Source organism: Clarias gariepinus, chromosome 6 (assembly GCF_024256425.1).
Source record: "Clarias gariepinus isolate MV-2021 ecotype Netherlands chromosome 6, CGAR_prim_01v2, whole genome shotgun sequence".
Classification (NCBI taxonomy): domain Eukaryota; kingdom Metazoa; phylum Chordata; class Actinopteri; order Siluriformes; family Clariidae; genus Clarias; species Clarias gariepinus.
In genome coordinates this window covers 22,599,137-22,622,403 of record NC_071105.1, presented here as the reverse complement: position 1 = coordinate 22,622,403, position 23,267 = coordinate 22,599,137, and the positions used below count along the sequence as shown (strand labels likewise).

The 23,267-nt window shown below is 40.9% G+C and overlaps 1 protein-coding gene across 6 annotated transcripts in view; it reads right to left on the bottom strand.

Moving 5' to 3' along the window:
• The window catches only part of tox2 (TOX high mobility group box family member 2), a 104,108-nt gene that overhangs the window by 31,767 nt on the left and 49,074 nt on the right, over positions 1-23,267 (bottom strand). For all 6 annotated transcript variants that reach the window (XM_053498420.1, XM_053498421.1, XM_053498422.1 and 3 more), the window contains one exon: positions 18,833-18,892. In XM_053498420.1, coding sequence (XP_053354395.1) covers positions 18,833-18,892 — 60 coding nt within the window. The remainder of the gene's footprint in view (positions 1-18,832; positions 18,893-23,267) is intronic.

The window sequence follows — 23,267 nt, the reverse complement described above, 5'->3', positions numbered from 1 at the left end:
ACTGGAGCCCCTTCCATAATGACTGAGTCAAATTAATCATCAGAAATAATATTCTGCTGTCAACCATTCAAGAGCTTTTTTAATAGAATTTTTATGATTCATGTCTGCCCATATACATCAAACAGTCAGTTCTGCAACATTTCAGAAATCAATTCAATATCATCTTTGTGTTGCCTGTCATCTTCTCTCACCGTACGGCCATTTATCTCGCAAACAAATACTTTTAGCAAATCTACGGCCGGAGAAGAGGACAGAGACAAGGATTCGGGGACCTCTGATTTCACCTGACTGGTGTATATTTCTTAAATAAAAGACCTCTATTTCGAGGATGTCACAATAACTCACCTTTTCCCCAAGGCTAAGAAGTCAAGTGGAATATCTTTGGGCGAATAGCATTGCTACACCGCTAACAAGTAGTAGCATAATGAAACTTGACGTACAAGAAAGTACAAATGATAAAACGGCCTGGAATATAAATCAGGTATCAGGCTTTTGGTTTAAACAGATCTCGTACAAATAAAAGAAGCAGCTTCTATATTTAGTCTTATTACTATACAACTATATTTAGCTGTAGTTCTGTAATGCAGCGTGTTTATTTTTAAAGCGATTGTTATGGCCACTTTTTCCCACTTTTGCTTATGAATACCTTTGTTTCCATGGCCAGAGTTTAATTAGTGGAAAAAATGCCAATGGCTCCAATGTGATTTTCTCATTGGTGATATTTTTCCTGCCAGGGTTTGGATATTAATTTTCTAAATGGTCCCTTTGAAGATAGATGTCTTTGTAAAGCTTTGGGGCCTCCCTGTTATTGTTTGGTCTAATGGACGCGAAAACGAACATTTCCTGAGATTCAATTTCCCTCATAATTGTTGGAAGGAAACTAAATTGTCTGTTGTAAACATCGAGAGCCATTGTGTGAAGAGAGTCCCTCGCCATGTCCTCTGGAGAGTTCTCACATGTCTATGATCTCTGACAACCAGGCGCTGGATTACCGCACAGGTCTGTTTAAATGTGGGAACGGTGGTAACTTCTCCAGGGCCAAAAATGTGTCTGAATCGCTACTTTGCTAACAAGACAACGGTACTGCTACAAACCTCGCATTAAAATCATGTGATAACGGAATAGAACAAATTATAGTTGTACTAGAGTCCATGGAAATTGCACAGTAAATACCAAATGATTTAATGATTTTCATTAAATTAATTAAACCGTAATGAAAGCATGAGTGCACATGTTAAACTATCTGATGAGAATAGTATTTAATAAAGAGTGGATGAATAATAGGACTTATGATGGCACTATTGCATAATAAAGCTGCATTTATTACATAAAGTGACCATCGGTAATTAAGTTTTGTACACTTTTAATCCTTGAATAAGTAATTGTGTAATAAACGATCAAGGCTTAACTACATTAACAAAGCAGACGCACATTTTATTAAGAAATTCTTGAATTCTTAAACTTTCTGTGTCCATAACAAATATCTCACAATGCCTGTTTAGCCATTTAGAAACCCGCAGTAGACGTGTAGACATAATAAGCAAGTTAGAACAAAGGAACCACGTAAAAAAGAATATAAGAAATGTCATGGTTAGAGTATAAGAGCAAGAGAAAGTAGCAATATTATAATTTAATGCACATAGTATCCCAAATTTCTCTATATATTGATGAAAATATCATCTTTTTTTCCGACATGATTCCCATTTCTTTGTTAACACACAGTCTCCAACTCGATGTTCTGGTGTTATGCATTGTGTTATTAACCCCTATTTATGGAGATATTCAGGACACAGGATACATTAAACTTACTCTAAAATACACCTGCCTGGTCGAAAAAAATAAATAAATCTGCATCAAAAGGGTCAAATCATTGACCTGCATCAAGCAAAGAAAACATTAAAATGACTAGAATTAGGTTAAGAACTGTCTAATGCATTATTAACACCTCAAAGGATAGTGCTGAACCGTCAACTTCGCAGACAAAATGTGTTTTGGTAAAAGTAAGAGCATGTCCACTGACACAGTTTGAAGGGAACTCAAATGGTTGGGACTTGGAGCAATGGAAACAGGTCACGTGGTCTGATGTGTCCTGATTGACCCTATTCCAGAGCGGTGAGTGCATCAGGGTAAAAAAAAAAAAGGAAACATATAAAGTGATGCACCCATGCCCACTGTTCAAGCCTGCGGAGGCGGTGTTATAAACTTAAGTTGGTCTGGTCTGAACTGGTCTGTTACAGTAAAATAATGTCCAGAATGGAGAATAAATTAGTCACCACATTGTGTACCGTAATCACAGCTAAAGGCAGTCAAATGAATTGTTAGAGTGTGTGACAGTGTATTTACTAACAAAAACGTTATCGTGAAGTGCTGCAGTAAATTAATGGTAGCATAATACAACATACAAGCACATACAGTATGAGCACAGCATATTATGTAAGTATGTATTGTATGTATTACAGATTTCTAAAGCGGATTGTATGAAAAAAAAAATCACTGGTTGAACAGTAAAGCTGTGCAAATGCATCCCCCAGAAAGATCGAATCAACAAACAACTTATCTTAACTGCAATCTGAAATGGTCACTGTATGTTTACCCTAACCAGACACACTGGATGCCTTAGGCAACTGACAGCAACTGGCCAGATGTTGCTCTTTTTATAGCGATCTACAACTCTAATAACACACACTTGTGTGCATCCCTCTGTCTGGCTCCTTAAACTGTCAGTTTGTATAGCCTGATGTATTCGTACAGTTATTTCTTTCGAATGAAGGAGTAAACCTGACTGGCGAAGACTTCAAGCACGGTGATGAGACTCTTAGCTGCCGTAAAACATTTAAATGGTGCAGACGGTTTAAAGGAGGCCGTATGTCCGTGAATGAATCGAGGCCGAGGTGGCTCGGAGCCCACCGCGGTCGTTCCTGTGAACATTCAGCGAGTGCAGCACCTGATCTTTAAAAATTGACGGACAACTTGCCGACACAATCATTCATGAACACCTCTTGCACATTACAGGAACTTGGCTGGGAGTTATTGCAACATCCGCATACAGTCCTGACCTCGATCCAAGCCGTTTCCACATGTTCGGGCAATTAAAGGAGTTCCTGGGAGGCCAACACTTCAAATGTGAAGCAGACAGTCCGATCATAGCTCTGCTATAATTTCTGCCTTGATGCGATCTAAGCACTATTGACACACTGGGATAAATGCATTAGTGTAGCAGGGGATTATATAGAGAAATAAAGGTAGGTTTTACTCTAATAACTGTTTTCTGTTATTCTGCACAATCAAAAGTCCCAGTTTAACTTGAACACTTCTCGCATAATGTTTATAACCATATTATTTCTCATCGACTGCAAGTTAAAAGGTGATTTTTGCTTGTTAGAAAATTCTTGGACTACAAGACTCATCAGCACAAAGCTGTATTCATCAAGTTTGGAAAGCATTCGAGGAAAAAACAAGTATTTTGGGTGCAGTTGCATAAGATAGTCATAGTCAGAAACAAAAAGAGAAGGAAGAAAAAGCGATAGAGACTGAAAGAGAGAGAATTGTAAGGAGCATTAAACTTGAGCTCAGATGAATGTCCTTGATGACAAAATGTAAATCTCATGGATGTACCCAGCTGAACGATTTTGAGAAATGCATAATTCATATGTCTAACTTCAGGATGTGATTGTGTGCATTACAGATGTGATGCATGTGTGTCCACAGTCTCTTGTCAAATCTAATCAAGTTTTTTTTCTCTCTCTCTCTCTCTTTTTTTAAAACAGCACCAATGTTTTTGCATCAGAAGACATGTTGGCACTGCTGATCTCCTCGTCCTCTGTTTGCTAACTCTTCCATTGTGTCCCTGAGTTCAATTTTCAAGGATATTAGAACTCAATTTGGATGCAAGATGGCGCCCGTGTTGAGTTTAAGGGTTTCAATTTAGAGCCTTCATTAACTGGAGCAGAGGAGCCACTCTAAAATGAATGCTATCAAATTTCTGAGAATATCTACAATGCGCGCGTGCTGTGTTCAACACATTCGCTATTGCTTTATTAGCCGTGCAAGGAGTACGTGCGCACACGCACACACACACAAACACCTTTTTATACGAAACAGTTGAAGAGACGGTTAGTGAGAAGATGGAGAGCAATGGGAGGGATTGAAAGGCAGAGAGGAAGAAGAAGAAAAAAAAGTAAATATGAGCAGGGGGAGAAAAAAAAAATCTGTCTAGTTTGGGAAGGTTTCCAAGCATCTCTGGCATTAATCTAATCCATTGTATGCTGGCAGACTGATTAGATGTCCAACCATATGACCATGTGAGCTTCAGTTTTAACACAACAGATGCCATTTGGCCATAAAGTTATTTTCGTCTAGTTTATTACACCAAGAACTGCATTAATCCAATTTCGAATTTTTTACTTGCGCTTCAAGTTGGAACCTTAAACCTGGAACGATTTAGTGCTTTCTGCAGATCCAGATCGGGGATGAGAGTTTCCACAAAGATTGTAACCTCTGAGAAGGTTTACAAATGCATAAATACGATAGTAAGATTTGTTATGTGAAGGAGTGCAGCTCCGTTACAGCTCTCGCTTTGAGTCAGAAATAGCGTTACGAGGCCCTGGGGTCGGTTTTAGTCGTGCAATAAGCTCGTTAAACCTGGACCGCATGGTACATCAGTGCGGCTCTGGTCTGATGTTAGTGAAATATTCAGTAGTGTGACGGAGGGAGCTGTGGCTCAGTGTTTATTAGGTGTGTCAATAAGTCCGAGTGTGAGGCCGAGACCGGGCGAGCATGGTGACAGATTCCTCCTTTCCCTAATACGCACTTATCTGCTTATATTAGTGCTGTGACACAAATGATTTATGTCTATGCACCCTAACCTTGCACACAAACACTACAGACAAAGCAAGGCACTTATCTCAGATTCCCAGTGTGTGTATATGTGTGTGTGTGCGTGTGTGCATGTGTGTATGCGCCTTTATCGAAGCAGACGTTTGGGAGAGTCATCTGTTTTTATTTGGCTGGCAGTAGGCACCCATCATAAATTACCCCCAAGACCAGACACACACTTCAGTGTGACTGCATGCATATGTGTGTGTGCATGTGTGTATGAGCTAGAACGAGGTTGTGTATGTCAGATCAACCCACGCAAATATTTACCTATTCTGCACTGACCACTCCAAGGGTGAAGCGGGTTCAGATCTTCAGCAGCAACAAACAATTAATTAATCACACTTGGAAGTTGAAGCCGGTCGCACCGCTTACTGTACACACACACACACACACACCGATTCTTATCAAGCCACAAATATAGCTGTGAACACGGAGCCTACACACCATCTGCTCATACCCATATTCCTCTTACAGCACATGGCTTAGGCTAAAATATCTAACCCTCCAATGTGCTTGTGCATGTGTTGTAGGGTTGTGTGTTTCTCTCAGTGTGTGTGTTTGTGTTTGTGTGTGCACATATGTAACCATTCTAGTGTCTATTCTACACTCTGAAATAATGTCGGACATCACAAAGCAAGTCCACTGACACCAGACTCATGTTACTGTAATACGACTCCAGAACAGAAAATTCTCTCTGTCTTTCTCTCCTGCTCTCTCTCGCTCTCTCTCTCTCTCTCTCGCTCTCCTTCATCTTCTCCCTCTGCATCTCTTCTGCACAAGTTATTCAAACAAAGAGCAGCACTAGATTACTAACCTTTTGCTAACCAGTCTGAGGGAATGAAAAAAGACATACAACTTTATTCTCCTCGCTTTCATAAGTCAGGATTTTTTATTTATTTTTTAATCATAGCCTGCCGTTCCATAGAGTATTTCCATCACTTCACAAACCTGCCCTTCTCGTAAAAACATGCCACCTCCTTTTCTGTCATACTTCATTAAGTGTGTGATGTCACCGAGGTCAAAGTGATTTGAATGGTTTAGAAGGAAATTGAAAAGCAACCCGCGTTTAGTGGTCGCAGTTATTTATACAGTTTAACGTTCAGCCTGATCGTTTGTATCACAGCTGCATTCTAGGTTAAACAGTACGAAATACACATCTGAAAGTATAGCATTAAGATCAATGAATGTTTCTCTAAGGTAAACAACTATTACCATCCAAACCCTGCAACTACACTGCCCGGCCAAAAATAAAAGTCACACACTCTAATATTTCTTTCGCCTTGTTTACGGCACACATTCGCCTTGAAATAGTCTTGAAAAGCTGATACAGCATTTACTTCCATTAATTTCTCCACAAGATCTTGTACTGATGATGGGAGAGTCGGGCTGCTGTGTAAAGTCTTCTCCAGCACATCCCGAAGATTCTCAATGGGATTGAGGTCTGGACTCTGTGGTGACCAAACCATGTGTGAAAACGATGTCTCATGCTCACTGAAGCACTCTTTCATAATTTGAGCCTGATGAATCCTAGCATTGTCATCTTGGAATATGCTCGTGCCATCAGAGAAGAAAATCAGTATATTGATGGACTCAGTAGTCCGGTTAGGATATTCAGTTCATCAACTGACATCATTTTTGGGCATATACTGTAATAGTATGTGTTCAATTGATCAGGTCTATGTTGCTGATCAACTAAAGCAAACTCCAGGCACAGACTTGTACACGGTAGGCACTAGGCATGATGGGTGCATAACTTCATCTACCTTGATGTGCTCATCACTCTGGCACATTGTAAAAAACTAGACTCATCAGACCACATGATCTTTTTTCAATGCTTCACATTATTTATCCCCTCTAGAAAACCGAAGCTGTTTTTACAATTAACCTCACTGACAATTAACCTCATTGATAAGTGGTTTTCTTAAGGCTACACAGCTGCTTAGTCCCAATCCCAAAGAGTTTCCTCTGCTTCGTGCATGTGGAAATGCACTTATTTTTAACATTAAACATAGCATTAGGTTCTATTGTTGTTTTTTTAACCATTTGATTTTTACTAAGCCTTTAAGTGACCTCCCATCACAATCATTAAAAAAAAAAAAAAAAAAACTTCCAACCACATTTCTTCCTTGAAGATGATGGTGAACCACTATCTCTCCAGGGTATAATAATGCATTTTCAATTCTTGTAGTTTCAGCATTAGTTGTTTTCTTTGCTTAATGCAGAGAAGTAACTTGACCCTTCTGAAACAGAGTAACATCTAGCCATGACCATAAGATATGTCTTCTGACATTGTTGTTTAAGTAATAAGAAGCTTCTCACTAGGGTTAAATATCCTGCTGCCGGCTGAAACATATTAATCACTGCAGTAATTATCTAATGGAAGGTGCTTAATTATTAGCTTAGGTAAATCCAGGTGACTTATTTTGGCCGGGTGTATGTTCATGCTGTTTTTACATACACTTCACCTACACACACACACACACATATGCAGGCCCCCTGGCACTGTGGTGAATTTACACACTTTAAGCTTTACACTGACTCAGTGTGGGCCCAGGTTTCAATTAGCAAGATCTAATATCACCAAGCACCCTGCGCTCGTTCGTTTAGCCCCACTAAGCGCTTTGTCCTGGTCAGGATGTCCGTTATGAGGTGAGTAATCACACATATTCACATGCTCATTCACACCTAGGGGCGGTAAAGGGGCAAAGTCAATCCTCCTAGCAGCATGTTTTAGGAAACCCATGCCAAGAAGACGCGCAGTAAAGATCAGTGAAGATCTTGAGATCCTGCAGGTGTGCTGTGAGGTGGAGTCGCTACTCAATGTGCTGAATGCCACCCCGCTGCTGCCGTTGTCAAACCCAGACGACTAGAACAATACTCAAGGGAGTTCCAAACTAATCTGGAACCACTGTGTGCTGCGTGTATGCTTAGCGCAGACATGAACTTTAAACTTTCTTCACACTCAGAGAGAGAGAGAGAGTCCCATTCGTCTACAAAGACATTTGCATTTACTGATGAAAATCAACAACACTTATCCTTCACTTATATTCTTGGTGAAGTTTCTAATCAAAGTGTTTTCAGGAAACATGCAATTCTGGCCTGTGGTAATCACACTTAGTCCATTTAGCAGACTGAGTCTGAGTAAAAGTGTTTCATACTAATACACTTTGACCTTAGTATTAGGATTAATCTGCCAATCAAACTAAAAGACAGAATCTTGTTCCATATTCAGTGGTCAGTGTAGGGTCAAAGGGAATGAAAGCAACTCCAAGTCTTTGGACTGTTGGAGGAAACCCACAATGCACAGGGAGAACATGCACACAGACTTAAGGTGGGATTTGAACCCCCAACCCTGGCGACGTGAGTGCTAACCCCTGAGCCACCCACAGTTTATGAAATTACAGGAGCATGGAGGAGGAGGAATAAATATGTCAGGTCACAAATGTCCACTCTTGCCCCATATCTGTCCTTCGGTTTCCTCGTGAACATTGGACAGGAGAAGCTCGCTGGCTGAACTGTGTCGGGTCAGAGTTAACAGGTCATTATAACTGCACACTGGACTGGAAAAGACACACTACTGAAACATTACAGTGGACAGTCAGGCAACGTGGGGGAGAAGAATGGAATTAATGATAAGGAATTGGGGACAGAGAGAGAGAAAGAGAGAGAGACAGAGAGAGGGGGAGGGGGAGGTGGTTTAGCTGAAATAAATAAAGGGTGATTAAATTGCAGATTTGATGAGTTTATTCTCTAAAGACGACTCAAGGAATAACTCAATAATGTCTGTCTACGATGCTGTGACTGGATAATGAATTGCCAAATTATCTTTCATAATAATCAACAAATCACTCAAGGGTATAAATATGTCTTGTGTGTGTGTGTGTGTGTGTGTGTGTTGTTAAATAAAAAGAAGAGAAAAAGAAAGAAGAGAAAGAAGAGAGGAAGAGTGAAAAGAGAATTAGTGTGTGTGTACATTGATGAATGTATACACACACGCACACACACACAGATACATACATATATATACAGTATATACTGTATCACACAGACACACACATACATATGTGTGCGCACACACACATGATCAGGTCCGTAAGTATTTGGACAGTGACATTTATTTATTTTAACTCTTTTTTTTTGCCTCTGTACACGACCCCAACCGTGAGCTGTCTGACATGGCATCGAAAGCAAAATTCTGAGAAAAAAAAGGACCTAACTCCAAACCTTGTGGACTCGGAATACTGCACTGAACACGCCTGGGAGGTCGGCCATACGCGATCCATCTGAGGAGGCCAAGCCCCGCCCCCCAGAACTGACTGGCATGTGGCGGAGTTTCAGTCTCTGATGATTTTTTTTTAACAGCAGTGTTGTTGAAGATTTGCCTGAAATCCTAGGACAAGTTTCTTAAACATGTACATGTTGATCACATTATGTCAATGTCAGGGACCCACGAGAACGATTCATGGATCTTGAGAGATGTGCCAAAATGTAAAAACAACAACAACAAACACTTTGCTCTGGCTTATTTCTGCTCGTGGCCTAGTGTGGAATTGGAATGATAGGAAAAATCTGGACAATTCCATTTAACTTTGTGTAGTTAAACAGTTTGTGTGCACAAATGTCTAATAATATGTACTGCAAACAACTGAACAATAATGTTGTGTCGATTCTTTAGCCTTTGGTGTTTTTTTACTCTGTGTGTGTGTGTGTGTGTGTCTGTGTGTGTAAGCAGTGCATGGTTAGCACCAGATCTCTCGCTCTGTATTTTCGACACACACACACACACACACACACACACACACACACACAAAAGATACAATAAACAGAGTATTTGTCTGTCTGCAGCAAACACTAATTCAATGCCCAATTCTCTGTTTATCAGTCCTCCCCAGCTGTGTGTGTGTGCTTGTGTGTGTGTCTGTCTCTCACTCACTTGTCAGTGTGAACAGACACATTGTCAATTTAGTCTATATCTGTCTACAGACTTCACACTTACCAAAAGCATTCGTCTGGCTAGAAGGTCATCGCTGCAGAGTGCAAGTCCTGATATGCACAAGTACTACAGAGTTAAACCTCTGCTTTTCCGAAATGCTGGTTAAACATGACTTTCCTTATCTTTCATCATTATGAGACATTATTTGTGAAGATTTTCCCAAAAACATAGCTGTAATGTTGGATGAGAAGCGGCGAAAGGAAAGCGCAAAGGTTGTTCGTTTCACACCGAGCGCACAGCCGATGTGGCAGCGCCGAAATGTTTATCTGAGGGATTTTTAAACATTAAGGATGCCGTGTGGATTGTCAGACTGATAATGGGATGTATACATACGGAAAAGCCACGCTTAAGTGTGTGGCCCAATAAAAGCCCATTTAACCGAGCTCTGTCGTCCACATTCGGTTGCTAATAATGGTATTAAAGAAGGGATAGTGGGGAGACTTGGCAACCTGAACCCTCTTAAGTAAACACCCAGCTGCAGTTGTTAGCAATCCGGTGTCAGGGAGGTATTCTAAACAGCCAGAGACTGATGAAGAGCATTGTGGGGCAGCAGTTTGGGAGAGAGAGAGAGAGAGAGAGAGAGATGTGGAGATGGAGAGGGAGAGATGAGAGCGTTTTGCTGTGACATCAAATCTCGCCTTGCCAGCCTTCTCTCTCTCGGCTTTGTCTCTTGCTTCTCTGCTTGGTCAGCGATCGGCTATAGAAATATTTTGGCAGGCCCTCTCTTTGTTTTCATTTTACAAAAAAAGATGGAGCGAGGTAGGGTAGAGGGCTGAATGCATACTTGCCTACTTGCCTGCTTCTCTCTCTCTCTCTCTCTCTCTTTTCAATCTAAACAGCGGGAGGAAGTTGTAAATCACGGTAATGCACTCAGCTGTAATTCAGACCAGCAGGGAGAAAACACACACAGAACGCATATGTACACATGACATGATCACACACACACACACACACACACACACACACACACACACACACACACCCCTCCTTGAAAATGGCAGGAGTTTACCGACAGCATGGCGGCTCTTTAATCAGAGAAAATGAGCCAATGATATGAAATCCCTAATCACAGCCAATCAGCAGGCTTCCTGTCAGTCACAGTGGACTGCAAACTTCAATCAGACTCGTGTAAAACGAGTTAAGTCCACTCTGTCTACACACACCTGCTGTCTTGCATTTGATCAAATTCTATAATCCTGCGTGTGTCATACAAGACGTCGGTCAGACGAGGTCGAGGCTGCTTTGTATCGGTGAAATCACTTTGCTATTAAAGAGACTGCTAGTTTTTCATCTCAAGAAAAAAAAAAAGCACCAGAATGGCTTTTAAACAACAAGGTCAACTTTGTCCTTTATGTCCCCAGTGATGTTTTTTTTCTTTCATTATTATATCATTTCATTATGATTTCATGAATTCCTAGTTTCTACCCTAACATTTCCCCAATAGACCTCAATATGACTTCCTCACTTCCCGGACGCCTGGCTAAAGGAATATATAACATCAGATACCCAGCTGGAATCCTCTGAAGAAAGGCGGTGACATAGCTGTAACGACAGTGAGATTCAATGACGAGACATTGTTGCTTTTTAATAGAATGACTCGAAATAATGTTGAAATCCAAACTACTAAATGTTAACTTTTGTTTGGAGCATTTAAACCGATTAACATACAGCAACACAATGTCCGACCACCAGCGTCACTTCGGTTTCCAACAGGGTTTAGAATGCCGACTGGCGACTGGGCTGGAGACAACAGTTTCATACCAGATACAGCACAGAGTGTGTGTCTCATGTCCCACATCTCATAGCGTTGTAATGTTACCTTACATTTTAAGTTCTATTAAATTATTAATAAGTATAAGGAGCATCTTAATTTGAAATTAATTTAGTATTCACCCTGCATGACTGAAGTTTGAATCGTTTGGTCCATTGATTTGGTATTGATATTGTTCTGAATTTGCTTTTGCAACATTGTGTTAGTGGCATTCAATCCTCCATATCACATCGTCGCTTCAACATAATTTCATTAAATTAATTTTACCTTGTCTTAAACGACCTAATACCAACGTGGCTGGATGTCCATAACACTGCCAAATTAAAGTCACCATAATGTTCAGACAACCCAAAAAATCCTGCTGGTTGGCAGGTTTTCAAAGATGGGGCATGACAAGAAAATCAGTGTCGAAAGTATTTTCCCTATGATTCCCCAAGCATTAAATCACAGTGCAAAGTGGAAAGATGGTCTGAAAATGTTACAAATACAAATATGCTCCTGATTAAATCCAGTGTTTGGTTTTATTCATAGCCGAGGCTTCCTTTAAGCAGAGAAGGCTCTTAGCTGTAATTTTATTTTGTTCTAACTAGTTTCCAACTAAAGAGCGAGGCTTGTTACGCTGGCACAGGAAACACGAAAAAAATCATTTTGGTTCAGAACAAACCATAATGAAAAATAAACCATTTGGATTCATGATTACTCCAGCGTTCTCGCAGGTTGCTAGGAAACACACTAGAACCCAGTTTTCCTCTGGTACCTGTTAGGATCAGGTAAATTTTCCCAGATATTTTTTTCCCCTAATCTTAATGATTAACATACTAATTGTTCGTTCCCACCCCATCATTGGGATCTCTCTTATGAAGCAACTAGGTATCAAGGTACTAAGATACCAACTAGGGAGAACGAAGGCTCCTTTGGCTACACGTCAACTATTATGTGCTTCCTTGAGGCACTTAACACCATCACTTCAAACTGCCAATCACACAACATCGGCGGATAGCATAAAACACTTGAGGGAAAGCGCTATCTGCTTGGGTGGGCTTGGCTAATGTCGCCGTGATTGATATGGGAGATTAAGTATGTGAACTTGGCCAATTCTTTCCCCAGGACTGCCAGTATCACTCCTGAACGTGGCATCATCAATCTGCAGTCTCTGGATGATAGGGCAAACTCTTTTCTGTTGCAAACCTAAGAAGCAGCAATTTGCTGAGTAAAAAAATAAAATAAAAAATTGCACATTTCCATCACCATACTGCGGAAATTTTTTTTTTTTTTATATGTAAAGAGAGATATTGAATGCTTCCTGGTAGTTTTGGTGTAGAAAGTTGTACATTACATAATGAGAACCGTATTTACAGTGGAAAAATTGTTTGTGACCACCATTTTGGAAGTGGCACAAGACAGTTAAAAAATCTTAATTCATCCACCATCGGTGATTGAGGCCTCTGGACTTTCAGCTCACAATGATCTCATCGGCGTGGTTTTCTCTTGTCACTGATATATAACGTGCCAGCCAACGTTAGCCTCTGCTGGGTCACGTAAAACCAAATTTATGGTCTTCTATAACTGTGCTGGCCAGCAGCTGAAGAAGATGTGGTGGCTTGCTTCCTGCACGAGCAGGACGGTGTCCAGAGCGATGACCGGCACATTATGATTAGCACAGGGTAAATTAAAATAAGGGAGGGAAAAAGGTGAGGTAAAGGCTTGCCAAAACTCCTATGAGGATACATCAATCCTGATGATTCCTGCTCTCACACACTAGAGCACTTGCCTTTAAAGTCTAACTTTATTTCCAGCCAATTCCACTTCAGAACAAACTGAATAAACTGAACTAGCTCTTCTCCTTCTCTTCTCCGTGCTCTGCCTTTTCCGCTAGCGCTACTTGGCAGCCTGAGCTCCAAGGACCCGGAACGGCAATCAATAAAACCTTGTTTCGCTAATTGCTAGATTATAATCTATGCTGCTGCGTCTTCTGCGAGTCCAAACAGCGAGGCCATTAGAGAATTATTCCTTCTGTGTACTGCGGCCAAGCATGCTAATGCTAATACTAATGCTACTGCTGATTCTCTGCATCGATAGCAAAGATCCAGGCTTGGCGGAATAGACGAAGTGGATGGAATTGTCTTCAATATATTGAATTAGGGTGGAATTAATTGTTATAGGGAAAACTTGTAGAGACGAACTACGCACAGGTCTGATGGGCACAAATCAGAGATGTTCCCATAGTGGATTCAAACTTATATTTATTAGAGAAAATCAAAAGGAAACTAAATCTACATTATTTTTCCCGTGGATTTACAATACTAGTTAGGAATCATATCATGAAACTCCTAATGTACAGTATATTAGCCATATAGTCTCTGTCCTCTATTTTATTCAACTCTCTCCCCCCTTCTCTTGTTTGGTTGCGATCGATTGCCTCTTCGTGGGAGGTCAGCCCCCAGACTCTTTTGTTCTTGCGCACAGCGATCCTCCCTGACCTTAAACACACAGAGGGCTCGTTAGGGGCCAAGCGTTGTCTATCTCTCCCCTCCAATCAGACAAGGTCAGAGGCCACTGGCGGACAGCCAGGGTCAATGTGAAGACTCCAGGGAGTACTCATGTACCTAAAGTGAGCTCTGAACTAGCTCATGACAGACATGTTCTGCGTATGTGTGTGTGTGTGTGGTAATCCTTTGTTGTGTCTAAAACCTCATTATTTTCCATAATATGAATTTAATTTAAGATGATGCTCATTATAAATGTTCACCTGCAAAAGTTCATCTAAAATAAAAAAATTACCTCGAATAATCCACAGCTAATCCTAGCGCCTCTGCCGTTACACAGCATGCGGAGGACGGGTACTAACGTATAAGAGCTGAGAATTTTAGTAACTAAAGCATCTTTGACTGTTTACTTGGTGCTGTCAAGAACATTACAAAAAGGCAGGTTTTGTGTGTGTGTGTGTGTGTGTGTGTGCGTTTGTGTCTCAGGAACATTTGAGAGGTTAAAGAAAAATCAGTCTGGTCAAGTGGAGGAAAGAGGAAGACAGATGTCAAATATAAAAGAGCCTGAGTAAACAGTTAGAAACAAAGACAGTGAGTGAAGGGAAGGCAGAGACAAGTGCAAGCAACAGAGAAAGAGAGGTAAAGAAAGAGAGGGAGAGTGATTACAGTCGTTCTCTACTTCAATTTCTCCGTCTCCCTCTACCTCTCTTTGCCCTCAGTCATGAGTGACATAAGGACAGGAGATGACACACAGACAGCAGTATGTTTAAATGAGATACTGCGATGTCATTCACATTCTTTCATATCTTTTATTTCATGATAGGTTTCTCTTAAGCCTAGACTGGATTAATCTAGTTTTACACCTGACTGAAATGTTCAACCAATTATCACATGCCAAATCTGACCATGCCAAATCATGTCGTTCGTATTATGATTTCAACATGACCCGCGTCTGAACAGATCACGACACATAACATGATGCGTTCATGCCCCCTATAAGAAGGACACCTCATTCGGCCCTTGCATCCTTAGATTAGTTTTTTCTTTACTTTCAGATTTCGTTTTTCTTTTTCTTTTGAGATCTCTTCAAACGCACAGCAGAAATGATAAGCGAATTTTTCAACATCACCCAAAATGTTTATGATATGTTATCTCATCACTCGTGCTGCCACTAAATCCTTCTTCTCTCTCATCCTACATCCTTCCTCACATAAAAGTATAATGGATGTTGAGTTGGATTGACAAAAAAGTCTTCTTAACAATCAGACCTGTACCTAATTTAGGACCATATAGCTAAGTGATTCTCCGAATGAGAATTAAAAGCCAGATTTGGGCCACGAACATGTGATCGTAGCCCCCCTGGTTGAAGTGCGGTCCATTTGTGTATCCAGAATCATTGTGTCAAGAATCTTTTGCATAGGTGTGATAACTGTTTCACAGGAATACTTCACAGTGATATAATTATTTAATCAGCCAACAGTCCTGCTCTGACGCAGCACTATAACGACATCCGGAAAGTGCTGATGTGCAGTGAGACAAGCGAGGGAGGGAGAGAAATACTGCAGCTGGTCTCCTCGCTGTGGACATCAATATATACTGTATGAGGGTGGTTCAAGTCAAACCAGGACTTTTGATCGTTCAGAATAACAAAACGCAGTTATGAGAGTAAAAACTACCTTTATTTCTCAATATAATCCCCTGCTACACTAATGCACCGTTCCCAGAGTGTCAATAGTGCTTGGATAGAAAGTTTTCTCAGTACGCCAGAACAATGATCAGACCGCCTAGCTTCACGTCTGAAACACTGGCCTCCCAGGAACTCTGTTAATAGCCCAACTATGTGCAAGTGACTTAGGAGGAAGGTTAGGACTGAACGGGGATATGCTAAAAACTCCCAGCTGAGCTTCTGTAAAGTCTAAGTGGTGTTGGTGAATAATTAGAATAGACTGATGTGTCTCTTCTGCAAGTTGGAAACAAGTTATCCTTTAATTTTCAAGGATCAGGTGTTCCATTTGCTGAATGTTCACAGTAAGGAGCACTGAGCCCTTTTGGCTGGGATCGTCATTCACACACATGGGCTTCTTTAAAACATTTGCACCATTCAAATGTTTTACTGCAGCTAAGAGTTTCATCATTGTACTATGCAGGAAGTCTTCTGTAATTGTCAATTGATTTTAGCACCTTTATTCACAAGAAATGTCACCACAAGTCCCGGTTTGACTTAATGCTTATACCCATATTGTAACTCCAAACAGTGCTTCACTTGATGTTAGTTAGCTAGTGTAATGAGAGTCCACACGACGATAAACTATGTATTTCACAATGAGATGGTGCAGTGGGCCGAACTTAAAAGCTATTACTTTTTTAAAAGATGTATTCGCCTTATCTGACTGAATTTTCCTGACCCTTAATGATTTTTATAAATATGTGAAATAAAATGCAGCATTTACACAAAACTGTAAGATTTTCTCAAAAATCAATCATGCAAATTTCCCCGAAGTGCGTAAAAATGTCTACTTTGGTTAAATGCCATTTCTTCTTTCCAGAATCTGTTGCTTGTTGTTTGTCTTGCTTTCCAACTGCCAGTCATGTGTCATCCTTACATACAGTATTATAATCAGCCCTGGTCATGTGATTAAAAAACCTTTTAAAAAACATTATTGTAAATTTTGTATGTTAATTGATATGTGATGCATGGTACTTAAACAACAATCATTTTAAAATAATCTGTAATGTTCTGCTAATTATTTTAACCTAGAAAACATTTAAATCATTCAGCCATTAAAATAATTATACTTTCATTGTGATTCTTCAAGGGAAAATATAAGACAATTAATAATGGGATTCGGGAATCATACCACAATCGATCATCAGTTTACAGTAAGTAAACCAATTGATCAAATAATAATTGTTTTAACTGCACTTGTTGCGTTTCATGAAAATCAATCTCAATACAATTCACTATTACTACACCCAGAATACATTACACACAAGTACTGTACATCAACTAGGATTACTTGCATGAGCATCTATTACCGGATTTATTAATGATACAAACACGACACGAATGTCAAATCAGAAGTACTTTGATTATCATTGTGGGCCAACGTGTATTTACCATTGTGCACATATTCCTAGTGACACATTTTGCATATCGCACTCTTGATAATAAGATTTTCCTTTGTTGGTGGTTAATTTATAATAAAAAAAATTTCCCCAAAATCAAAGTGCACCCACATCCAGGAGCAGCCTTTTCTTCTCAGGAAAATTGTACAACAGATCAATTTGAGATATGTCATCCTCCATTTTACACACCCATGTGGTGAGCATGTGAAGTCATCACCATTATATGCACACATGTTCTTTGCATGCATTTTTCTGCTACACAGCAGTTGCACAGATGTGCAGAAAAAACATGCAACATTGCATGTTCTAGGAATTCTTAACGATTCAAATTGATTGCCATATATTAACGACTGATTGACTATTATCATCATCCCACCATTGAACCAAATACAAAATATAAAAAAAAAAAAACTAACCTTAATTATTTTCTACTGTTCAAATGTTACATCTTGATAATTAATTAAGATATCTGTGTTTAAGACTGTGGAGGCGAGTTATATAGTTATATCAAAATATAATTATTCACTTCTTCTTCTTCAGGCATTTTGCAGTGAAATCCCAGACTCTGCCTCCTAGTGGACACGCTCATGTGACGCACGACATGCAACTATGAGGACGGACACCGTAACTGTCACACAGGGGTTTTACACTGAAGCTGCTGGAATTTTTGCAGCATACGTACATACATGTATAATGTGCACTATGACATGATCTGATATTTTCTTTTGTATCATGATTGCACTTTAAATAGTCAACTCTTGGGCTTGTACCTAACTTTAACATTACAATACATGACTGCACATCAACCACAAATGTCAATGTCAAGTCTCATTCTTTTAAACAAAATTTTGTTAAAACACGTGATACAAATAGTATCTTTAAAATACTTAAAACTCTAAAATAATCTATTTACTGTGACGTGTTGACACACACAGAAAAGTATAAACTAGACCTTAGAATTTTAAGATGAATATAGAGAATTAAAACAGATTATTACTTACCGTTCAAAAGTGTGTGCCATTTATACACTACATATAATCACACTTATACAGATAGCAGCAAATACACAGGTTTGGAAACCTACCCATAATGCACTGCTTTGCAGAGAGCAGTTGAATAAGCGAAAGTATGAAAGCTGTTTTGTAGATAAAGTCATGTCGTGTGTATGTGTGTCTATGTATGTAATCTAATATAAACTATTGTACAGTAATAGTCTTTTTACTTTATGTAGGTGCGGCTGATAAAGGTCGTGCAGAGTGACATATCCTATGATGGAGTGATGAGACAGGATAAGAGGAGTGAGGGATTGCTCTGTCTGTTTATCTGCTTCTGTTTGCTTAATAGGGAGAAAAGGCACACAACGCAATCAGCAAATCCACAAACACAAACACTACCATATGGCCTACGACATGTTCCTCACAGCTGTGTGTGTGTGTGTGTGTGTGTGTGTGTGTCCTTGTCACTGGAAAAAATGGATTCATTGATTTTTTAGAAAACTGATTCAGAATTATTCATCACAATATAAATTCAAGTGCACGGCCTACATGTTGCTTGATCAGGACAGGAACGGACTCTTACCTGACTTGGGGAAAGGAACTCTTGGTTATTTTCATTCATGTACATGTTTTCACCATCAAACTGTGGAAAAAGAGAGAGAGAGAGGGGGAGAGAGAGAGTTAGTTTATGTTTGCCGTAAAATTAGACCTAATCGGAAAAAAAATGCCATATAGGACAGAAAAAGGCATAAATCACAGACATGAGACAAACATAAAACACACAGAGAGAGAGAGAGAGAGAGAGAGAGACTAACTTTCTCAGTTCATTAATTACAGTTCATTAGCTGAGGGGTAATTAGGCCAGTCAGGGGTATGGATGCACATGGACACGTGTCACGAGGGTGGGGAGGGGTGAAGAACGTGAAAGTCATAATTATACAGCCAGATCTTACTGTCATATGCTCGCAGACACACAGACACACATGTCACATGTCACACAAACACACACACACACATATAACGCAGCCAAAAGGGCAGAACGGCCTTCGGCACTGCCACCCGCTCCAGCAGCCGCCTCTGACTCCGTCTGTCTACCCACACACTATACACTCCGGTGTGTGTGTGTGTACATTCTCTAATACTAAAGCTGCTTCCCTGTTTGTGCGTGAGGCTTACAGCAAACTTCAGAAATACTGGCACCTTTATTAAATCCTTTACGAAAGAAAAAAGTTTTTACGTGGTTTATTAGCTTTTATCTCACACTTGAGAGAAATCAAACCTTTAAACAGAGTACATTCATTCCAGTGCACTCAGTACTTTGTGTAACTTCGCCTCTGCCAACATAAGACACAACACAGACTCTTCTGCTATAAAGCTTGATGAGATTAGAGACAACAGAGCAGGGAAATCTGAGATGGCTGCTCGATCCGGAAACGCTTATGTATTCTCCTGATCGGCACACGGCTCGGCTCCGCGCTCGGGTCCAAGGTCAGGACACCGGGAGGGTCATCGAGGGAAAAGCGTGCATGTTTGGGATCACGGCACCACACGCATCCAATTATGACCCTGTTGGAACTTCTTAGCAGAGGCAGCCAGATTAGTATGTAAAAATCTTGTAGTATGCCATGAAGCCATGTACCCTCTCATCGACTATTCTGCATTATCCTGTATTCAGGATCGCGGAAGGCCTGGAGCCTATCCCAGGAGGCTTAGGGCACGAGGCGGGTGCACCCTTTACTGGTCAGGGTGCCCATCCATCTCAGGGCACACACATTGACACAATACAGGCAATTTGGGAACGCCAATTAGGCTAATCTGCATGTCTTTGGGAGGAAACCGGAGTACCCGGAGGAAACCCACCAAGCATGGGGAGAACATGCAAACTCCAAGCCAAGCCACGTACGCGATGCTGGATTTTTAATCACTGACCAGCAGATGTTTATTTACAGATGTTTATATTCATTGCACAATGAAAGTGAACACACATTTGTGTGCACATTAGTGTACTTTCTCAGCTTCCCCATAATAAGGTACTGTATGACTCAGTAAATATGGCCTGTGTGTCACCTCATATTTCTACCACAACGAAACAGGAAGTCATGGATGACCGCTTAAGAGTTCCTGAACACTAAGGTGACTTAAAATAAAATCGAAGTTTGCATGCACGGTAGTTCACGTGCACAGATGTTGCAATAATTGAGGTCTTTCGTTAAAACTTCATATTTATTATACATATTGTATAATGCGTAGGTGGTGTTCTGTAATATTTGCACCTAAAGATATTTTTCTTTCAATAAACTCTTCCTTTCAGCAGTCTTTCCCCCGGAGCTGAGTGTACGTATGTATACTGTATATAACGCTTGTCTCGTCCTTATACTCAAAGCTACTCTTCATCTCTGAGAGTGCTAGAATAACACACAGGGAACCTACGGAAAACTTTATTTCCAACATCATTAGTATAAAACAAAGAAATTTGTAGGAAATGTGTGTGTATATATATATACACACGTGTGTGTGTGTGTGTGTGTGTGTGTGTGTGTGTGTACAGTACATGCATGTGTGGGCATCAGCTGAGACTCCAGCTGCCAGGGTAGAGTGTTTTACTCATGCGGTACATCTCTGTATGACACACAGCAGCACCGTGGCCAGTGTGTATCAGTCTGTGTGTGAGTGTGTGTCTGGGACTGTGTGTATATGTGTCTACGTGTGTGTTAACTCTCAGTGACTGTGACAGCTGGGTTTCACGAGGTGGCTTAGAAACACTCCCCACCGTGACACTGAGTGCAACACCGACAACAAGATGGCTACCCCACACCTACTACATAAAGTTGTGTGTGTGTGTGTGTATACACACTCCCGACTATATAAGATGCTGTATATAAGATGCTGTATATAAGAGTAGGTATGGTCATGCTGGGTTAAATTTAGTGTTCCAAATTAGAGCAACCTCCCTCTCTCCCTCTCTCTCTCTCTCTCTCTCTCTTTCACTAAGGATTTGACACCTCGCTGTGCGTTTGCGGTATGCCTAATGATGTGCCATTCAAACAACTGATAGAGCGAGGCAGCCATCCAAAATCCATCTATCCTCTGTGTGTGTGTGTGTGTGTGTGTGTGTGTGTGTGTGCACGCACGTGTGTTTGTGTGTGTGTCTGCTTGTTGCATTTTGTTTCAAGCTAAAAGCAACAATGATAGTTTGGTTATACCACAGGTGTATTTAGGCAGAAGAGTTCAGCTCACACACACACACACACACACACACTGCTCTCTTTATGAGGTATTGCGACCTATTTTTTTGTCTTTGACTCACACCTAAATAACAAAAACGAGATCTTTTCGAAGACAAAAGTCTCTACAATGTCAAAACCGTCATTTCTTTTTACCAGCACACACACACACACACACACACGTCTCTGCTGGGGAGAAGGATCATTGTTTCTTTATGGATTAAAGCCTGAACAAATGAGCCAGAACAGCTGAACTGCCTCCCTAATTAACATGTAAATGTATCCAAACGGAGACACCTACACAAATTCCACTCTCTTCTACAGTCAGTGCGTGTGCGCGCATGTGTGTACGCGCAAGCAATCAAGTCAACCGCTGGAGAACCATTCGCCATCGTCTGCTGGTCTTAATTAGTCCTCAGTGTTTGGATATGACACTCACGGCGTCTCATTCATCGCTCGGTTTCCCCGATTCGGCTCGTGCGCTGAGTGAGAGGGGACAAAAAAAAAACAAAGCCGCGAGTTAACTAGGTTTATAAAGTGCGAAGAGATTTCAAGGAGCGACGTACTGAAATCTAATTTCAGGAACAAGTGATTACACGCGGAGTGCCGACACCGGAGCCACCGCAGGGCATCGCTTATGCCGCAGACGCTGGAACGTAACGTAGCCAGACGCGGGGCGCGCGGCACGACTCTACTCGGCGATAAATAATCACGCAAACACCTTGTAAACCTGCCGGTTCAGGAGGCTGCATCGGATGCACGGCTCCCCTTTAGCTAATCGTCAACAGCCGCGACGTTAATAATGACTGGCGGATATGAAGTGCCATGGTTTTTACAGTTTCCTCCACGACACCATGACGCCTCAAACACTCACACTACCTACTGTAACGTCTTTCCACTAGCAGGTTTTACACCAGCATCTACTCTACCATGTTCCTGTATGTGCATGATTAACCGCACCTTTTCACTTTTTAACGCATGTTGGAATTAACTGGCCTTGACTGTTTTGTCACAGTATCGAGGAAGTAGCTGTTTTCCCCCTCAAAATGGCGACCTTCTTGAAAGTCTAGGAAATCTACAATCCTGGCATGACGTGCTTGTTTTTCTGTGAAATGAAAAAGTCATTTTCGAAATGTCTTGATGCTGTGTGTGTGCGTGTGTGTGTGTGTGTGTGTGAGGGCGAGAGAAAGGGTGTTTGTAAAAGCTTTGTCAACTGCTACCATTAGATTAGAGCTGCTGCATACATTAGATCATAAGGACAAGAAATGTCAAACCATTTCATATAGCGAGAGAAAGAAAGTGTGTGTGTGCGCGCGAGAGAGAGACTTCAGACAGAACAGTTGCTTTTCATAAGGACGCGACAAGAAGCCTGGAGCATCAATCCCTTTCTTTGAGCAAAGCATTTCTTTTCCACGTACATGTACATGTACACACACACACACACACACACGTATGTCATCATTTCTCGCAGACTTCTAACTTCCCTCCACAAACTTCTTTTGCTTTCTCTATTACCTGGGTGACTTTTGCCCACCAGGGAAGTATGGCTTTTATCTCGCTCCTACCTTGCATAATGTGCATAAATAACGGAACGTGCCGCACAAACAACTTGCCGATATGCGAACCGATGATAATGTCACATTAAACTCCATCCTATTGTACGAATGGCTGAGATTCCTCAGCTGGAACACTGAGGGAGTCAGGCCAGCACCGAGGCCTGGTTCGATAAACTCGGGTTCGACGGAGGCGAACGTCATCGAATACGACTCTGCAGGAGGAAATGCATCACGGTTG